General features: G+C 35.0%; 1 protein-coding gene across 1 annotated transcript in view; it reads left to right on the top strand.

The window, feature by feature from the left end:
- Positions 1-19,685, top strand: part of STXBP5 (syntaxin binding protein 5) — a 116,956-nt gene that overhangs the window by 84,677 nt on the left and 12,594 nt on the right. Inside the window, exons 21-24 of the mRNA XM_019472623.1 lie at positions 6,958-7,020; positions 10,640-10,699; positions 10,792-10,839; positions 18,294-18,344. Coding sequence (XP_019328168.1) covers positions 6,958-7,020; positions 10,640-10,699; positions 10,792-10,839; positions 18,294-18,344 — 222 coding nt within the window. The remainder of the gene's footprint in view (positions 1-6,957; positions 7,021-10,639; positions 10,700-10,791; positions 10,840-18,293; positions 18,345-19,685) is intronic.

Here is a 19,685-nt window from a genome sequence, read left to right on the forward strand (position 1 = left end):
GCTAAAGGCGGAATGATAAACAGTGTCACTGCTGCCCCAAGTGATTATTTTTCGATAGGAAATAAACTGTTTAAAAAAACTTCTTCGTGCTCTAATGTTGGTTGCTTTATTTTAAGAGACCCAGAATAAAGTCCAGGTAAGTTCTTTAGGTAATATTTTACTCAAATTGAAATGGATGCTCTAAGATGTTTTTTAGTAAACCATTGGTTTGAGAAAGATCCAGTTAGCACCAGTCAGCTTATTTCAACTGAGGAAACTGGTCTAAAAATCATAGTGCAGAACATACGCAGTTGGTATCCTGTCAGATAAAATATTTTCTTCTAATAAATAAAAGTTTTCTCTTTTAGAAAGTAATTTTTTTAATAAAACTTTTACTGGTTGTTAATTCCTCTAAACTGCCTTTTGGAGTGTTAAATGTTACTTGCTTTGGTTTCTTGGCTTTTGTTATTTTAATGTATTGCATCTGCATAACTGAGTTACAACTGTCTCTCTAAGATGTTCATGAATGAAGTCCTTTTTTCTCATGAATATAACTGTTACATGATGAAAACATATTTTTGCATCTTACATTTTGGTACTAATGATCTGCATGGCAAGAGCATTTTATAAACCTGGTTATACAAGTTATTCTGCTGGCTTTTCTGTCTCAAATGTATTGTTAGTGTCTCCGTCTTTACTTTTCTCATTGCTTCATAAAGGTATGCTGACTGTGGCTTCTTGCATGTGCGGCCTTTCTAACTTATATTCAGTGTCTGTGAAAAAGCTTCGCACCTCTTATATAAGTAAGTCATCTCACAGCAATAAAATATTTTTGAACATCTGAATTTTATTTTTGCACTTGTTCACTCACCATAAATATCTTTTTAGTCCATTTTAAGTAATTGTTTTACTTCTAGAAACTGGTTTTAATCCATCACGCATCTATCGTATTTCTTGTTCATGGTATCTTTAAAAGAAACTTCAAGGGAAAAAAGCAACTGTAATAGTCTCTGTATTTTGTGTTTTTAAATAAATATCAAAATCAAAAGGAGATCCCAGTCTCAGAAGTTACTGATGTCTACAGACCGAGATCTTACCAAACTTAGTGTTGTGTTGAGATCTGAGGCTAGAAGCTTTCCTTGCTTGGTCCCCTTTCTGGCAGAAAAAGCTTCAGAACTCTAGTGTTAGATGATGATGATTATTATTATTATACATTGTAAAAGACAGTGATTTGTCTATTACAAATGAAAATTTATTTCTACAAAGATGTTGTTCATAGGGATTAAGAGTGGAGGTGTTTGTGTATTGCACAGCCCTGTGGGGTTTCCAAGCAGTTTTGAAGTTCAGGTGCCTGTGCGAGGGAGGTAACCCATCAAACCGTGATTTACCTGAGGGCTTCTCTGACTTATTCCATCATTCACAGCATCCAAGAATTTGGAGAATGTAAAGCTGATTTTTTTAAAAGCGTAACACTGTTCCTTTCCCTAGGGTGCCAGTTTTCTCCTGCCCTTGGGCAGAGGTAGGTAATCTCACCCTATTTTTTAGTGAAGGAGAGTAGAATAAAGCTAAGCTAAGGGAAGAATGACCTGGAGTTAAAAAAAAAAAAAGATTGGAGATTGCAGTCCAATTTTGTTAGTTCTCCTATTTTTTTCCCCCAACAAGAAAAAAGAAATACATTTTGGAGAGAAGGTAGGCTCAATAGCCAAATACTGCTTTCTGTATAGGCTTCCATCCTCTGCTGCCAAGGGAGAAAGAGAGCTAGGCATAAAAGAAATGCCTCCACCTTAAGATGATACAGAACTAAAAACCAGCATCTGCCACTGATTTATTATTGTGGAGGGAAGCAAAAGATGGGCAGAAGTCCCATAAATGGTTTCTGAAGCCAACGATTGTAAAGCTGAATTTACCTGGACTATTTCATTTAGGAATAGGTTAAAACAGGTTTTGTATGGAAGAGTTAATTTCTTAACCATGTAGTTAATTCTTTCCCTCCACCATCCTACCAATATCTTGATTAGCTGGAGCTACAGTCTTTTTAAAAACTGAAAATAATTTCTCTGGAATTATCATTTAATATTTCTCATTATTTGTAGTTCTTTCAATGTATGTGTTGCCCAGACTTCAATAACTTCAATAATAAAGCATTATTGTTGTGTAATTTTCCTCAAATAATAAGTCTGTTACATTAAAGAACCATCCTTCACTATATTATAGGATTGGAACTATAAGAGTTAGTCAGACCACTTTGGGATTTTGCATTCTCCCTTTCTTGAACATTAATATCTGCGTTTAGTGTCTTCAAAAATGCAAGAAACTTATGCTTTCTTGGGTTTGTTTTGAAAGATATGCCTTCATTGAATTCTTTATCTTTAAAACATTTGTATTTTAATACTTCTAAATTTATTTTTCTACAAATAAGACATTTTCAACTACTGTACAGCTCTAATAATCTTCAGGGAGTATTAGTACTTAATTTCTAAATCTTCCTAGAAAAAGTGCTTATGTATTTAATGTGGTTGTGTTAGAGAAACTGAGTATATTTCCCATTCTCTTTGAGACAACCACAGTGTAATTAAAAAAAAATCATGCTAGCCTATCCATGCATTTGGACAAGTTCTTAATTAGTAACATTAAGTTCAGGTTCAGACAGCATGCAACAAAGCAGCATATTGTTATTGTACATTGTATCCCAAGACTGGTAGAACCAAATATTAAATTATAGCACTGTAGAGGGGAGTAGGAAAACATCATTCTCTGTTACTCAACCACTTCCATAGATTTTACCAAGAAAAGGTAGCAAGAATTGGTTCTTCCTCATTAAGAACCCTGCTATTCTGTATGTTCCAGCATAAAATGTCTATTTAATAGATCATCAGTATCTGCTTACGTATTTGTAACTTAGTAAATGGGATGTCCTGAGTCAACCAATTGAAAATTTAAAAAGACTTTTTAAAAAAAAGTTCATAGAGTAAGAGTTACATATCTTCTAAAATATGAATGGAAATGCAAGATTTTTCCCTTCCCTTGTGTTGCAAGAATATGATGTATGTTTCTGTCATCTTATTTTTTTCTACTCAGAAAAGAAATTCAGATTCCCGTCTTAAAGCAGCATCTATTTAGAGACAAGGCTCTCTACACTAGCTAGACTGTAAACTGTCATTTCAGGCTAGCTCAACAGATACAAGCTCCCAGTTGGGATCGTGTTTTGGAATTTATCAGTGATTCATACCAGGTATATTACTCACATGTTTTGGGTGGCAATTTATAGTTTGTAAAGCATGCAGTATATGTGTTTCGTGAAGGCCTTCTAGACAGTGTCATCAGATGCTTGTCAAGGATAAAAACAAAGTCAACCTTTGCCTTCAGATCATAATAGTGGGGGGAAAAAGCCCAACTTTGGCCATGTGCCAAAAGACATAAAATGTGTAAGTAAAAGCTTTATAGTGTGATGAAAACTCTATACACAGTGGAGGCTTACACTGTTTAGAGACCTTTGCTTGATATACTGTTTGCTAAATATGATAGGAGCCATTAAGAAAGTCAATATTGGTACCAAATTATCAAACAATTTGTAATTTTATGAATAAACACCAAAACTTATGGACAGCTGTTATTTTTCCTTGCTTAGTTACATAATTAAGTTCACATAGGGACACCAATCTTAACTCTTTTGCAACTTACTGTTAGCGGGAGTTACAAGATTTTGTGACTTCTTAACTAGTACAGTATAATACAACCTTTTGTAAGTTAGTATTTCTTAGTTCTGCTAGAGGCAGTTTAGGATTCTGAAAAAATAGCATGCATGTGACTTTTTATTTTTATTATACATCAAAAAGCCTTTTTTGAATGTAATCTATAAGGGATTCAGAACTGGGGTTGAGCCAAACCTGAAGAAAATACGTGCCTAGAACTCTTCTGGGGTTGCTTGTTGTAGTTTTCCCTGTCACCTTTCTCCTTGAACTGGATCTGGACATGAACTCTATTTGAATTTTTAACTTAAACCTCAGCTAAATCAGACCAACATCAGCTGTGGCTAAGCCAAGTCCAGAACTGAATCAGAAAGTTTGATTGTTGGGTTTGGGGATTTTTTTTACTCCCTTTTTCAGGTTAATTGTTTTTAATTCTAACTTTTATATCCTCATATCAAGCTAGTTCTAGTTGTAATTTTTAACTAGGCGGGTTTCCAGTCAAGTTGCACTTTCTTCAGAGATGTATCTGCCTAAAGTTTATGTGAAAAACTGACAAATGTCTCATGAAACTTACCTTATACATCACTTAATTTCAGGTGTAATTCTAGGGAGTTTTTAATGCAGCATGGTAATTTTTGTCTTTAATGACATTATTTGGGTTTTTATTCATTTTGGAGGTTTTCAAATTTCTTGTTGCTAGAGTTCAGAGATAAGCTAAAAGCTTATTAAAAGGTCACTTTTCTATATATTTGTGATCTAGCATGTTGTAGTCTTTGCAGTTCTGAAATGGAAACTCTTGGATCAATTTGCTTTTGTAATCCATAGCAATTTGCACATATGCTGTAAGCCTGAAACCAGAGAACTTTTCCAGGAGAGCTGTCTTACTGCCAGTGCACACACTGCTTCTATCAGGGTGCCTGGGGTTTTAAGATGAACAGCAGTAATGAGTGTTACACCAGTTTGTTCTTCTCATTGGTCATGGACAGACCCTCGTAGTTCACAAACTCAGATCATTCTTGTTATTCTCTGCTTAGTTTAATTACTAATACAGTCATAGGTAAAATTACTTTTTATCTATTCCTGTCCCTTCTGCTCTCTCTTAAATAATAGCAGTGATGGCTATGCTTAGATTTCCAAGGTTTGTGTCATAATGATTGTCATAATGCACACTTACTCTTTAGTGGGATAAATCTTACCTAATGCATAAAATTAGTGCATAGGTTTATGATGAGAGAATGTTTTGGGGGTTTTTGTTGGATCAACTGATCAGAGTTATTCATTAAGATGTATATTGATCAAACTGTAGCCTCAAGACTTCTTACAAAGAAATCAAGTGTGCTGGTGTGTGGCTTCATTCTTGCCTAAAGACTATTCCTGTCAATGCAGGAATTTTTATAGGAAAACTAGTGTGAGAAGCTAAACTCTTCCTATAAAGATAAAGAATGAAAATATTTAAGGGAAAGAAGAAATTAAGTTCCTGAACTGCATGTTTGGATTTGTTCAGTTTGGCTCCTGAAGGAGCATGATCTGGAAACACAACTATTTCTAAACGCACAGTACAGTTTGTTCTCTCAGCACTGCTACTATCTAAAACTTGTATTGCTTGTTGGGAGAGCAGCACCTGGATTTTTGAGAAATCTTTTTACACAACCCTGTCTAGTACGAAACATTTAGACTCCCATACGTGTTTAAAACTCTGGTACTTTCAGAGGTCAAATTATACTTTGTTAGAGAATATGTACCATAATTATTCCATAGTGCTCATTGATTTACTGATAGATAATAAATAAATTGCTTTTTTCTTTCTCCTGTGTAATGGAAAGGTATAGATTCCACCTGGGATTTCACCATACACTTTAGAATTGAAATCAGTTCCTGGACTGTTGATAAGTGTAGGTTTAACCAAGCCTTAAGGTCATTTGACAATTTCATATTAATCCTAGTCATTGAGTTTTGAGGTTCAGGCTGTACATGCTCTTAGTAATCTTAAAAAAGACTATTTTGCATAAATGAAACTGTGTGTGAATGCAACATGATGTGTTCCACATTGATAACAATATTTCAGGAGAACCTTTTTTCCTTTTAAATGATTAACGTCTGGTTTAGTATTGGAAACTTAAAAGCTTCGATAGAAGAGTAGTGCTGTTCCCATTTTTTTTGTCGTCTGTCAAGATATGTAAAGATGCACTAGTGAATGTGTAGTATACAGCTGTATAGACAGGCTTTGCATGTGTAAGCCCTTGTTGCCTTAGCCATTACCATTACACCTCTCAAGCTTTTTGAGTATTTGAAATATTTGTGTGCATGCAAAAACCTTTCATTTTACCAAATATTTCTTAACTATTACTGTTAAGTATTATGTGCTTGTCTGCATTAGTATCACATCATGAAATTTCTGAAGGAAAACTTTATTATATAAACCTAAAGATGCATTAATAGTCTTAAGAAAAGTGAATTTTATTGATATTTAATTGTGGGCAGTCTTGACAGCAATTTCTTGTCAAAAAGGAAAAAAGAAAAATTCCTTGTATACTTCTAGTTAGTGCTATGGAATAATATTTAGGACCCTTATGAGGCAACTTCCATCTTTAGCATCTGATTGTGGACTCCTGTGCTTTATTTCCTTCACTGGAATGGAAGGAATGAGCTTTTACATATTGACACATTGCAGTTATTCAAATTATCAGATTTGATGTAAGAATTTAGTGAAATTCTTCCATACAAGGAAGAACGCTTTCATAAGCACCCTAGAACCTAAATTCTGTAAGTGACATCAATAAGGAGTTTTGCTGGAAAATGATCTTGGCAATGCAACAGCAAATACAAAGCATATCACTGTAACAGTGGGAAAATAATTTGAAAAAAGGCACTGTAGCTTCACACATCATACTGCACATGTGGTTGTAATCTTCAAGATCCTCTTTCATCTGACTTTCTTTTGCAATTACATTTTTAGTATAACTAGGATTTTTTCAAAACAAATGATATTTGTACTTATGTCTATAGCATGTAAATAAATAACTGTTCTGATAAGTCTGTCTTGCTGAAAATATGGTGGTTTTCACTGAAATTTAATGAGGAGGTGTATTTTGCAAAGAGCTTTAGGAAGAAGTAAGTGACACTACAGTCACTGTGGGTAATGTCAAAATAAAAAAAAAAGAATTTCTGTTACGTATTGCATCACAACTGGCTGTTTCATAACTAATAAGAAATGAAGTTTCTAACTGCAGTGGAAGAAAGGGTAAAATAGCAGCTGTATTTATTATACACTGGTTTTGTGTTCCAGCAGGTCTTTGTGATATTAATGAAGGTACAATGGTGCCAGAAGACCGCTGCAAATCGCCTACTTCAGGTAATCATAACTTTCTCTGATCTTTAACTGCTTATTTGCCCAGAAGATGGCATGCTTTAAGTCAACATTTACTAGTTAAGTAATTATATAAAACCTGTTGTCTTCTCACAACCTGTTTGAGTTGTCATAAATTTTGCTCTGTTGCACAACTGCATTTTTAAAACAAGGCTGATTTAAGAGATGCAATAGGAATATGTCATAAAGATGAGTGAAGAGAGAGAGAATCTGAAATATTTATGCTTCAGGGAACATACTGCACAATGGAATTTTGAAACATTGATAAGAGATGAACAAATTCCTGTAATAGTTAATGTGATTGTGTTTCAGAGTACTCAAAAGTGGTAAAGATTAGTCCTCAAAAGTGGTAAAGATTACTTCTGCTTCCTCATAAGTGGTAAATTACTATTTTTCTTTGGAATCGGAGGTCTTCAGAAACTGGCATCCTTACAAAGTAGGAGTTCCCTACTTAACACTCCTGCCCTCCTTTTTTTTAGTTGCCACTACTGTACGTGACTATTTTAAGCAAAAGCTTCAGCAATATGTAATACTATTTAGAATTTTGTTTAATATTGGCTAGTTGAGGCTATAGCCATGTAAATACTTAAAATAGCCTGTCAATATATAGTATTCGAGATGAATATTTCATGTAGTAGCTAAAAATTTGTCACTTATCTTCACTATTACTCTGAGAACTTTTAGAGTAATATGTCACTTCATCTGTTTCATTCAAAGCTGTACTCAAAGTGAGAGTAAAGGACAAAATTGCAGGTTTACTCAAGTACCTAAAGTAGTATGTGCACTCTTTGCAATGTAGTGCAAAATGGTAATCAATATAGGAATCTAAAGATAGACTCCTTTTCTATTGCTGCCTGTACCTTTCAAAGCCAAGTTGAAAGCATAACAAAACAAATTATCCTGTTTGTAGCTCTAGTAGAAATATTAACATAAACTTTAATTTCCAATTTGGCAACTGCTGTCTTTTGGTGTTAATTTTAAACGGTGCAAAACTCATCTAGATCAGTCAATGTAATTTTCTTTTTTGCTAACCCTTTCTTAAAGTAAATTAGATTTATTTATAATTAAAGCAAAATTTGGCTGGAAATTTTAATTAAAAAGTCTTAACTGAAGATATGATTTCATGACAAACCTGTGTAATGCTACATATTGGCATGCTGAAGTTGTTAACTTCAGCATCATTTTTAATGCAAGCAATTTTTTGGTGTTTAGAATAAAGTGCATCTTTCCTATTTCATTTTTAAATATCAAGACCAATGTCTGTAAACAAGTTGCTCTGCAGTGCTGCAGTTGCAGTAAATCACTTTCTCTGTCAAGACTGAGGAGAATTACTATTCTTACTAAAGTATTGGAATTTGACCCACTTAAAAAGTCTAGGCTAAGTCTAGTTTCTGATAGACTACTATAAAATGTGCACAATGAACAGCTAATGAGTTGTAATGCTTAATCTGTATCCTTTTTTCCCCTTGCTCCAGCATCACTCAAATGTCAGCCCAAACCACTTCCAACTGGTACTGCTAAAACTTAAAACACTATTTAATTTGGATTAGAGGGTTTCTTTCATAATTTGGAGTTGAACTAGAGGAAAACTCAATTCACCGTTTCCACTAACAGTGCAATGAAAGCAAGCCCAAAGATGAAAATCAAGTTTCATATGGAAAAATCCTGAATCTAACAATTTGCCTCCCCTACCTCTCTGTTTACCTCCCTCCTGTCTGAGTTGTGTTAGCTGAAGTAGGTTAAAAATTAATACAATTTGGATATTTCCTTAAGAGGATCAAAAAAGGAGGCAACTTAGAATAGATGGATTCAAATGTCCTGAAAGAAAACAGAATTGGGGGGAAATTCCTAATCCTGCAGAGGTAGAAATCAATCTCCAATTTGAGTTGACTATCTGAGGAGACTATTTTGAAGTTAGTCCATATTAGAATAAAATCTAGAAGTTTGGAGAACTGAGTATTCTGTGAAAAGAGTATATAATGTCTTAGGTGTACACACAATAGTAAGAGAAATAAGTCTAAAGTACCAAAAATAATGAATGGACAAAAGATGGAGGGGGAAAGCTGCTGTTGTATTTCCCTGTAAAATAGATTCTTGAAGTAGTGAGGGTGGACTGTGCCTTGCTTCCCTTGGTTCTGCCCTCTCCTCCCAGCTCTCAGTGAATGAGATAAGGTTCATGGCAGGCTTCTCCAGTTGTCCTTTGAAAAAGGTGCTCGGAGCGAGGTACCTCCCTGATACGGACATCATTTGGTGGTGATTATGAAGAGAGAAGAGCTGCAGTTTCTTAGGTTTTGTTTAAGTTTTACATCTTTTCTGGGCAAGAGCACAAGACTAGAAAGAAGCTTGAAAGTGGCATTCTATTTTCAGAGAGATGAGAGGACATTTTGGACAAATCAGCTGCATGGTATTGGTGAGCTTGAGATGCAGGACAGAGGCCAGATTTAAATAAACTTTTTCCAGTCTAGAGGCTCTCTAGTTAAGAGGAAAATATACTAGCACAAAAAGTTTGCTTGTTACTAGCTTTAAGATTGGAGGATGGAATTGGCAATTGAGTGCATTATTGGCTTTGACTGTTACAATATGATCTGTAAACCAGACCAGCCACTGTTTGGGCTGAAGTCTGCATTTGGTCAAGTGATCTTAATCTTCCACCTCTTCCACCTTTCCATGCCCCGGTGAAGAGAAGTGGAAGCTGACTTCCATTAGACTTCCTCCAGTGGGTGGTTGTACATTTGAGAGGACGGTGAAAGTGACTACCTGCCTATGCAAGTTAGGAGAGTTTTAGTAACACAGAACTATAGAAATACTGTGAAAATGCAAGAGAAATTATAACTATCTCCTGCTTTTTCTACAGAAGTTAAATGGTAATAAGCTTAGGCTCTGGGGGCATTTATCTGACCCATAAAGCATTGTATAGCATTGTAAACTGTCAAGTTTTTGTGTTCATAAGTGTCAAAATGGTTGGATTCTGTTCTTATTTTACATTTCCACAATATAAAATCTAATGAAATTTGGCATTTTTTTACTTGAACTATGTTTTAATTTCATGACAATGACAAGCCTCAAGTTGTGGCCTATAGCCACCACTGGTTTTTCAGTATTAAGGATTCAGAAAAATCCCAGGTGGTAGCATTGGCTCTGAGTTGTCTGCAGAATAATTGAAGAACTGTGGCCCAATAGTGACTTTACTGCCTTGGAAAAAAACCCCAGATTTTCAAAACTTGAGTTTATTGTTATGGCAGTGTTCTGTGGGTCATAATTTAGGTTAATCTTTGTGTCTGGAACAATGATTAGGACAGCAGTCTAGTTATTCAATGTAAATGTTTTATTCAACGAAGCAAATATTTCTAGCAATAAACTTGCTGCACTGTGCAACATTGTACCTTGCATTATAATTTGTGGTTAATCTCAATATGGCAGAATTCCTGTCATACCAAAATGATTCGGACTTTATAGTATCTAGTACAGCTACAGAGAATACCAGTATCAGTATTTGATATTTTAATACATCTTTGTATCTTTCTTAAACTCAAAGCTTGTATTAATACATTTTGTGTCAAAGATACATGTTTGTATATCCATTTCATTCTGTCTTCACTCATAGGTTCTGGTTCACCAAACAATTCTGATGATGATCAAAAAATGAATAATTTTATAGAAAAGGGTACAGTATCTTTCTTTTCTGTAGTCTTCTTTTTTCTTCAGTTCATCCTTTGATACTTAGATTGATCTCTTTTATTAAAATATTATTTACAGTGAAGACCAAAAGCAGAAAGTTTTCCAAGATGGTAGCCAATGACATAGGTAGGAACTAGAAAAATTCTGCTCTGTTCCTAATCCAGTGCCTTACTCTATGCAACACTAACCCAGCAGCAAAAAAAACCAAAATAAAATTCAAATTTCAATGCATTGAGTTATTAATTTTTCATTCTTTATGCTAATTGGTAATTCTGTGGGCTGCTTCTATACTAAATACTCTGGGCACAATAATTCCTAAAAAAATCAAGGATATTGGTGGTTTAAATTCTCTGATTTTACAAGTGTGCTTCTTTATTTTCTGGGTGGGTGAAATTCTAATCTGTACTAAGAGTTCAGTCTATGCAAGTCACAACATTATTCCACTACTTTTGCAAAGATACAAACTGTTTGAGAACATGTGATTATTGCAAAGATACACTCTGTTTGAGAACATGTGGCTGATTTAATTTCTTTTGATGTGTTGCATTCATAGCCATATGGTCAGATTTCCATATGACTATGGTCAAGACAGAGGTAGTATATTTTCATTTAATCAACTGGAAGAGGACTTGGTCATATATATATAAGTATACCCCATTACTGTTCCAGAACTGTATTTACTTTTTTGCATCCAACAGTGACACAATACCCTACCAGCTCCAGACTAGTGTCTTAATAATTTGGTGACAAAATTGCCTTGGAATATGTTGTATGCAGGTAGATTGAACCCTTTTGTGATTGGAATGGAAATTAACTCTGCTTCTGACAACTGGGTCATTAAATAAATGAAGGCGAGAGGCTGTATGATTTAGTTTTGGGAAAGGGACTCTTCTTCCTTAACTGGGATATGGTTTATTTTCATTTCAGAATCACTGTGTTAATAGTTCATTTTGTTTTCATTTAGTACATTAGTATATCATTGTAGGAGGATTTCATTTTATCTCTTTAGTCAGATCAAGAAGTTGAAACTACTTTATATATAGTAAAGCTGTTTGCTAAACTACTATTTCAGAGGTTGTGTAGAACCATAGGTTGACTAGAGGAAGAGATTTCTTTTCCTGTGGTATCCCTTTGATTTCCTGTTTGGCAATTTAACTTTTATCCTAAACCATTAATCCCTTTCATTGCAATTCAATAACTGAGAAGAAGAATCATTCAAAATTTGGTGAGATAAATACGAGTATGATTAAGTAGTCTTTGGAATCTGAGGTACAGAAAGAGGAAGAGCAAGAATATGCCCTTTGCTCAGTACTATGTTGAGCCCTTCTTGCAGTGATAACAGAAATGTTAGGGAAGGTGAGTTCTGAGACAGTGGAAGCCTGAATATGATTCAAGAAAGCAAATGGCTGTCAATACGATATTATGTCAATTCATCTGTACTTTAAAAAAAATTGAGTATCATTTACGTGAGTATTGATTAATATGTTCTCCTAAAGGAAATTAAGGCTAACTAGAAACTTAGGTTCCATTCTTCTAATGACAAAAACAACACTTAATCTTGTCTGTTATAAATGCCTGTTGATGAGGTAACGTTTCCCTTTTGTCCCAAAGGAATCTTTTCTGAACTTAAGACAGCCTGTCTTGTGCAAAAAAACAGTGTTTGAGTGTGACTTCATTATTTTTTTCACTTCTTTTTAAGACAGCTCTTGTGCAAAAAAAACAGTGTTTGAGTGTGACTTCATTATTTTTTTCACTTCTTTGAGAGTAATGTTAGGGTATTAATAAAACATGCTAATGACAAATTTATAGAACTATTATCTGATTCAGCTTGAAGCCTTTCAACTGAAAGTATTGTGCATGTTTTTCACAGCTAAAAAAGCAAAACATTTATTTAAAAGTAATGCATTCTTCAGGGTATAAGTTAAATGCAGAATTAATTGAGACAATGTATTTGATGTGTAATTCATAAGTGTCTCCCAGTCAGCCCATACTGTGATTTGTGTAACTTGCACAGTTTATTGGAAGTTTAAAGAAACTTAATTTTCATCTGCATTCTGTTAGTTTTGAGTGGTTCGATGCCGTGCACTGGATGTTTTTTCACTGCCATGTTTTCTGTACCTCATCTGGCATGTTTACTCTGCATGGCTCTTTCTGAACTTGCATTCTAAGCTCTTCCACATAAGTAAAACACCCCTTCTTTGGTGTTAATAGTTGCATGTTTTTGCATTTCATTGTTTTAAACTGAATTGCAAACTAAATGTGAATGGACAATGAGCTTTGTAAAATGTGAATGTCACTTACTGTCATTAACTTCACCATGTTATATGAAACAAATTGTTTACCATCAACTGTGTTCACATGGATGAATTTGATGTATGTAGCATGGTTGTAGCTCTTTGCACTGGCATATAGTGCAATCAGTTCAAGTTCTTTCCATTCTTTGTCAATGTGTGAAATATAACCTGTCAAATAGATTGTGAAACAGAACAAGAATTATTTACATTGATAAGTTCAGTTGCTGTTAATATCACTCCTGTGGTTTTTGGTCATATGGGAACAGTGAGTAAGGGAATACTGCTTGCAAAATGAGAAATAATTTCATTTTAGTGATAGGACTGTAAGCTGGTAACATAATACATATGCATTTAGAAATATGAAGCCCTTGTCAATTTAATCACTATTGAAACTTATGTAGAGACATCTTCATTTCTACAGATTTCTAGCATTAGTGACGGTATCAGACAAGGATTCTTGCATTGTTAAAGGATCAAAAACCATCTAAGACTGCAACAATAGCATAAATAAAATGTAAATGCTTCATGTACCAACACTTCAGCTGTGTCATATATATTAACATCAGTTGGTCTTCTGTTTTTTTTCTAAACAGTTGTGAATGTTCCGTGCTAAGGAATGCGTAGTAACTCAAGTTAAAGACCTATTGTGCATATGTTGCTTTTGGGTCACGTTTCTCTTTTATTTGCATCAGAGGTGAACTTCGGAAAAGTTGCAATTACCTTGGATATATGGAGATACTTGCTTTAACTAACCATTTGTAGAAATTATAGAAAATACTGTGGCCATTACTAAAAGCAGCCATTTCTCTTAGGAATGGCAAATATTTGAAAGTATAAATAATGTGCTGTGAAGTAGTACAGAGAAGTGTATCAATTGTAGATGAGCTTACATGAGGTTTAGATTGGACGTGAGGAAAAATTTCTTTACTGAAAGAGTGGTAAAACATTGGAAGAGGCTGCCCAGGGGAGGGGTTGAGTCCCCATCCCTGGAGGTATTTAAAAGACGTGTAGATGAGGCGCTTAGGGACGTGGTTTAGTGGGCATGGCGGTGTTGAGTTGACGGTTGGACTCGATGATCTTAGAGGTCTTTTCCAACCTTAATGATTCTATGATTCTATAGGAAGAAGAATTGGTAGGAAGTACTGAATTTCTAAGGCCATGTCGTTTTTATAGAAAGGCGTTGTGATCCAACTTCAGTAGAAGCAAAATCTTAAGCTGTTTTTCTTATACTTTGGTCAGTTAATTATTTGACATGAAGAGATATATGCAATTAAATATATAGGTACGAATCAGGTCGGAAGTTAAGAGGTATCATAATGCCCATTTCTGGAAGAAGCTTTAGTAAAGGTGCATGCAAAATATTGTAGACTCCAAGACCTTCATAGCTGTTCCAGTAGGCTACATGTCAAATACTTTTCAGGGAAATTGGTTTTATTTTCTGCAGTTTATAAATTTAAAAACAATTGCAAACAATATTAGTAGGCAGATCTAAGCAGAGTAGCTTTAATTCCAAACGTCTATAATGCCTGCTGTTACTATTGACATAAGGTTTCTCACAAGTGTTACATTCTAAGTGTACACCTAAATTTTTCAAACAGTGCTAAAGTCACTGACTGTTAGTGCTGTTTTCATGGAATCAAATCTTAAGATGCTCATAATAAGTTCTGATTTGCCCTAATGCCAGAGTAAGGCTGTTTCTTCCAGTGTGGTTTTAATACTTTGATCTAATTTTGGATATATCAAGTACATCTTTTCTTACATTCTCTTGTAAAATGTTTTTATTATTCTTATATCAAATTTAGAGATTTAAGTATTGATAATCTATTATCTATTTCTTTGTACTGCCACCAGTACAATACTCAGTTCTTCAAGCATCTTGAAATTGGTAATGTAAACCTCTCACTTCTGTGTAGTTGTCAAATATAGAATAATTTGGGAACTTTGTCTAACATTCTAAGCTGCTTAGTTATTTCTCATGAAATGTTAAATGAAATAGGCTTTATGTAAACTGTTCTATTGTCTGTCAAAACACCAAGACACTTGTCTCTTTTTATAGTCTTTAGAATTTTTTTAAAGGGTTTAGACTGTTTCCTTAAATAGTGATTTTCTTCATCCATTCCTTATAGCTTTCAAACTGATGTGCTATACATTGTAAAGCATCAGCTCAGGAAAACCCATTGCAAATAAAATGTAACTATTACTTTTAAGCCACAGCTTCCTATTGATAGTTCAGTCATGTTTTAGCCTTCAGGTTTTCTTCATTGAATTGGTTGAGCCTGCTATGGTGAAATATAACACACTATGCCAAGGTAACCTTTTATATTTTAACACCTGCCTCCTCAAGCCTGACCTATGAGAAATCTCCAAGAATCCTGAACGTTGTTTTTGGACAGTTCTCTAATATCATACTTCTATAAGACACAATTATATATATTAGCAACAGAAGGAATGTGTGTGTGCCAGTGTATGACTCTAGGTTTTCTAATTTAGAGGAGTATTAAATGTAGGTCTAAACACAGGCAAAATAGTCACTGTTGCCTTGAGCAGCAGTGTGCCAGGAGGAGCAAAACGGCTCCACGGTCTCTGTCTCCTTGTCTCACACCAGCTGCAGGAGGGTAATCTTGGCTGTAAATGCTGCAGCAACCACCACCACCAAAAGAGATATTAAACTCTGATATGACAGCTACTACTTGAGGTCAGCCACACCCAGCAGGTGCAGTCACCATCACCTTTGCCCTGTTGTACAACCGGAGTAAAAAGCCTGACATTGAGCATGCTCTCTGTAGATCTCCATCTTACCTTTTCAGTTTCTCTGATTTATATCTTTTGTGTTGTAGAAGTTGTCTAGCATGTTGCTGTTTTTCATCTGGGGCATAGCAAAACTGAATTTTCCAAAACTATTGTAAACCATAAACCAGATACGAATACAAGCAGGTTTTTTTATACTAGTGAATGTTAGTTAAAACTGGCTTAGCTGGTGGAATATTCCTATTTTCTTATTGCATCTTTAGGCACTTCTTTCTTTAAACGCAAGATGGCACTACTGCTATTTAAATAGGTTCTTGTTTCCTATTTACATTTGAATTACTGAGGGTTTTGACACATTAATGTATGTTTTGAAATGTTTTTTTTTTTTGCATAGCACATTAATTCATGATTTCTAGCAATGACATCTTTTTACCAATTTGTGTATCGCCTTGTCCTATCAATGAGGAATAGTTCAGTGTTTGTGGAAAATGATGTCTGACAAATTTGTTTCACCTTATCAACCTAGTTCACACCACTGGCCTTTCACTAAGGAACAAAAAGCTAAAACTGTAGATTGACGCTTAGAATCCAACACGCTGGCCTGTACTTGTTATTACCTGCTATATTACCTGTTACCTAGTATCTTTTTTGTCAGTTTTCACCAGTTGTTAAAGTTGTGTTAAACATTTGTATTTGAAAAGCCAAAAGTGAACTGCTCTGGTCTTCAAAGTGACTAAGTTAGTTAATCATTGCTGGTATTCACACATGGTAAAAGCTGCAAAAAGCCCAAAATAATTTACTTTCTGTGTGCATACTTGAGCTTTTGTTCAGTATCTCAGCTTTTATGATTTACATGTCTAACACAGAAAACAGGTCTTATGATGAGGAACGCCCATCTTGTAATTCACAATTCCAGATGAGGTTTCACGATCTCTTTTCAAGCTGATACAAGTTCAAGCTGACAGCAAAAAGATGGGTTCCTGGTCACTAGTACTGTTTTGTACCATGGTTTTCTGTTTAGCTGAGCTCTGATCTGAAACAGGAGTTGATCTTGTTGAAAACAACCATTGGCAGAAATTTCATTTAGATGAGTTTTGGCCTCACCATTAAGCTGGGCAGGTGCCAGTGCCAATGCCAGGATGAGGTCAGAAAACATGTAGTCGGACTGCCCTTTTCAGTTTCAGCCTGCACTAAAATAAGTTAGTGACTAGCAGTTCAATCTGAGAGTAAGTAATTTCAATTTAATTTGAAAAGGACGTACTTTGCAACATGAAGGAAATTAGAAGATTATTTCTGGAGTCTTATTCTCAAATTTTTATAATGTATGACAGGAATAAAACTGTTCAACTATTCAGATAACTAGCATTTGCAATATTGATGAACATAATTGATGACAGAATGAAGTATTTCACTTTTTGAAGGAGTGGAAGTAACTAAATCACGTGCTGTTCTTCAGGATATGTAGAAAATGGAATTATTTCTGTTAAAATGATAATTAGAATGAGTTAACTCCATTTTTAGCTGAGAGAAGCAGCAAGATTCAGGCTGCTTTATGACTGGTATCTGTTACAAGGTACTCCTAGAATTATGAGGCTATTCTCAACATCTACTTTAGGTAGAGAAGTATTACCCTTACAAGATAGTGAAGAATTACATGATATATCAAAATTCAAGCATGTGGCTGGGAAATAAATTCAGAGTCTAGCCCTGGTCTAGTAGTTAAGCTACATCAAAATTATTCCTTCTCCAGTAATTGTTGAAAGAAAGATGGAAGAGGGAGGTATGGCTACTAGTTTATTAGTGACTTTTATTATAGCAACATTTGTTAGTATCGTACTGCATTTTAAATGGACTGCAAGATTTCCATTCCTATAAAGAGAATTTTCCAAGTCAGGGATGAGTTTGAGTGCTATTTTTTACTTCAGCAATATTATCAAAATTATACTATCTTTTGTTTGACAGTGTTGCAAGTGTTTGTATGCTGCTGATTTAATAATTATTCTTTAATGTCTTCATTCTTCTGAGGTTGCAGATTGCATGTCAGATTACTAGCTTTTTACACGTGTGCGTTAATGTTTTAGCATAATTAGAAGTTCATCTTTTCTCTATTTTAAATACCTCAGGTTTGCTCAGGAAGTAGGGCAGAAGAGGGGATGGGATGTTAACTTTATGTAAACTTCAGTGCACATTCTTGCAATAGCCAAGAGTCTGTGTTCTGTCCTCTCACCTGAGGAGATAAAACTTGAGGTTGAGCCAAAGCAAAATTCATCCAATCCATTGAGTTCTGCCTGAAGCCCGAGGAGAAATGGAGCTTGGCAAAAGTCATAAAATGCTGTAGTTGGGGATTTTGATATCTTCCACGTTTTACTTTGCACCCCTCCCTTGTGGAAGTGAGGCTCTGCTTTAGTAGAAATCCTGTTAAGTACTGCAATTAATGTAATAAACAATGGTACATTAATTATTGGGAAAGAACCAAATAAAGCCCAGCAGAATCATGTTTATTCTTTTTAAAAAAAAAAGATGTACTTCACTTTTCAGCAAAGATGTCCAGGAAGCTAAGTTTGCCAACTGAGTTAAAGCCTGATTTAGGTAAGTAAGTTTACATAGCTGATTTTATTTTTACTGAAACTGTTTTACAGAATGCGAATATGTTAAAGTAAGAGTCCTAAATTATGTAAACTATCATGACTCTGTTGCATTTATCTGAAGCATAGAACTGAAATTTTAATTCCACTCTTTTTGGGGGCTCTCAGGCACAAAATGTCACTGCTGTCATCATAAGGTAAGCCTGTAAATCCTTGTACATGGCTTATCGCACTTTCATCACAATTTTTAGGCATCTGTCACTTTATCAGTAGTGCTGTGATAGCAAAAGCATGAATAAGCAGGTAATGTAAGGAAAACTGCTGCCTGTTTAGAACCATCTGATGCATTTTAAATTGAAAAATGAAATATCTTAACAACAGGATATGTTGAGGTCCACTCAACAAATAGTTGGGCATAGTTTTACAGATGTTAATTGTCTTGTGACCACTCTCTCTAAATGAAAATAATATACAGCTGTTTAGATGGATGACCAGTCTGGTAATTTCATTTTTCTTGAAAAAGCACAGTAAGTTTTTTACATAAGAAGCAGTTCAGTTGTGAAGCCTGTAGTACTAAAGGTCATTATATTGCATAACTAAAACAGCATACAAATGAGTAGATTTATTTTTTTTTAGTACTTTGACTGCCAGCTTGTAGATCAGATCCAGCTCCCCTGCCTCATTCTCTAAAGATGATGGGGGACAGCTGTAGACCTACAGCAGTAGATGCAGCCTGAATGTGAAAGCTGCCTTCTGCTTGCCACAGCTCGCTTCCCCTCCTGCAGCAGAATTGCTACCACAGTCCCAGCAGAAGACAGGCCAGGATCAGACTGGCAGCTGCAGAACTGTGTATTTGACAACTGCTGCTATCAGCAAGGAAAGAGTCCATGGCACTGAGATCCTGAAAATGAGCTGGACCACCCTGATTTACAATTGCAGCTTGCTCCACTCAGAGAAATGTGAAGTTGGAAAGAACCCTCAGAGATCCTTTAATCCATTGCTATGGCAAGGATCCAGATGTCTGACAATTTAATCTCTCATCTATTCATGAGGCTCCAATAAATAAGTTTTTAGAAAAATCCCAGACAGAAAGTTCCAATGTTTTATAGTCAGACAAATTTCCTGTTGTTTAATCAATCTTCCTTGCTTCCATATTAACTTTTTCTTGTCCTTTCCACAATGAACAGGGATAACAAGTGCTCCTTATCTTTTTCTTAGCCATCATTTATGCTGTTGAAAGCTGTCATCGTATCTCTAATCTTCATTTTTGCAGATAATTTTTTTTACAAAGTTCAGTTCCTTCTTTTTTAGGTTATGTTGTCTAAATCTAAGATGGCTTCTGGTA

The sequence above is a fragment of the Aptenodytes forsteri genome, unplaced genomic scaffold (genome assembly GCF_000699145.1).
Source record: "Aptenodytes forsteri isolate BGI_AS27 unplaced genomic scaffold, ASM69914v1 Scaffold82, whole genome shotgun sequence".
NCBI lineage: Eukaryota > Metazoa > Chordata > Aves > Sphenisciformes > Spheniscidae > Aptenodytes > Aptenodytes forsteri.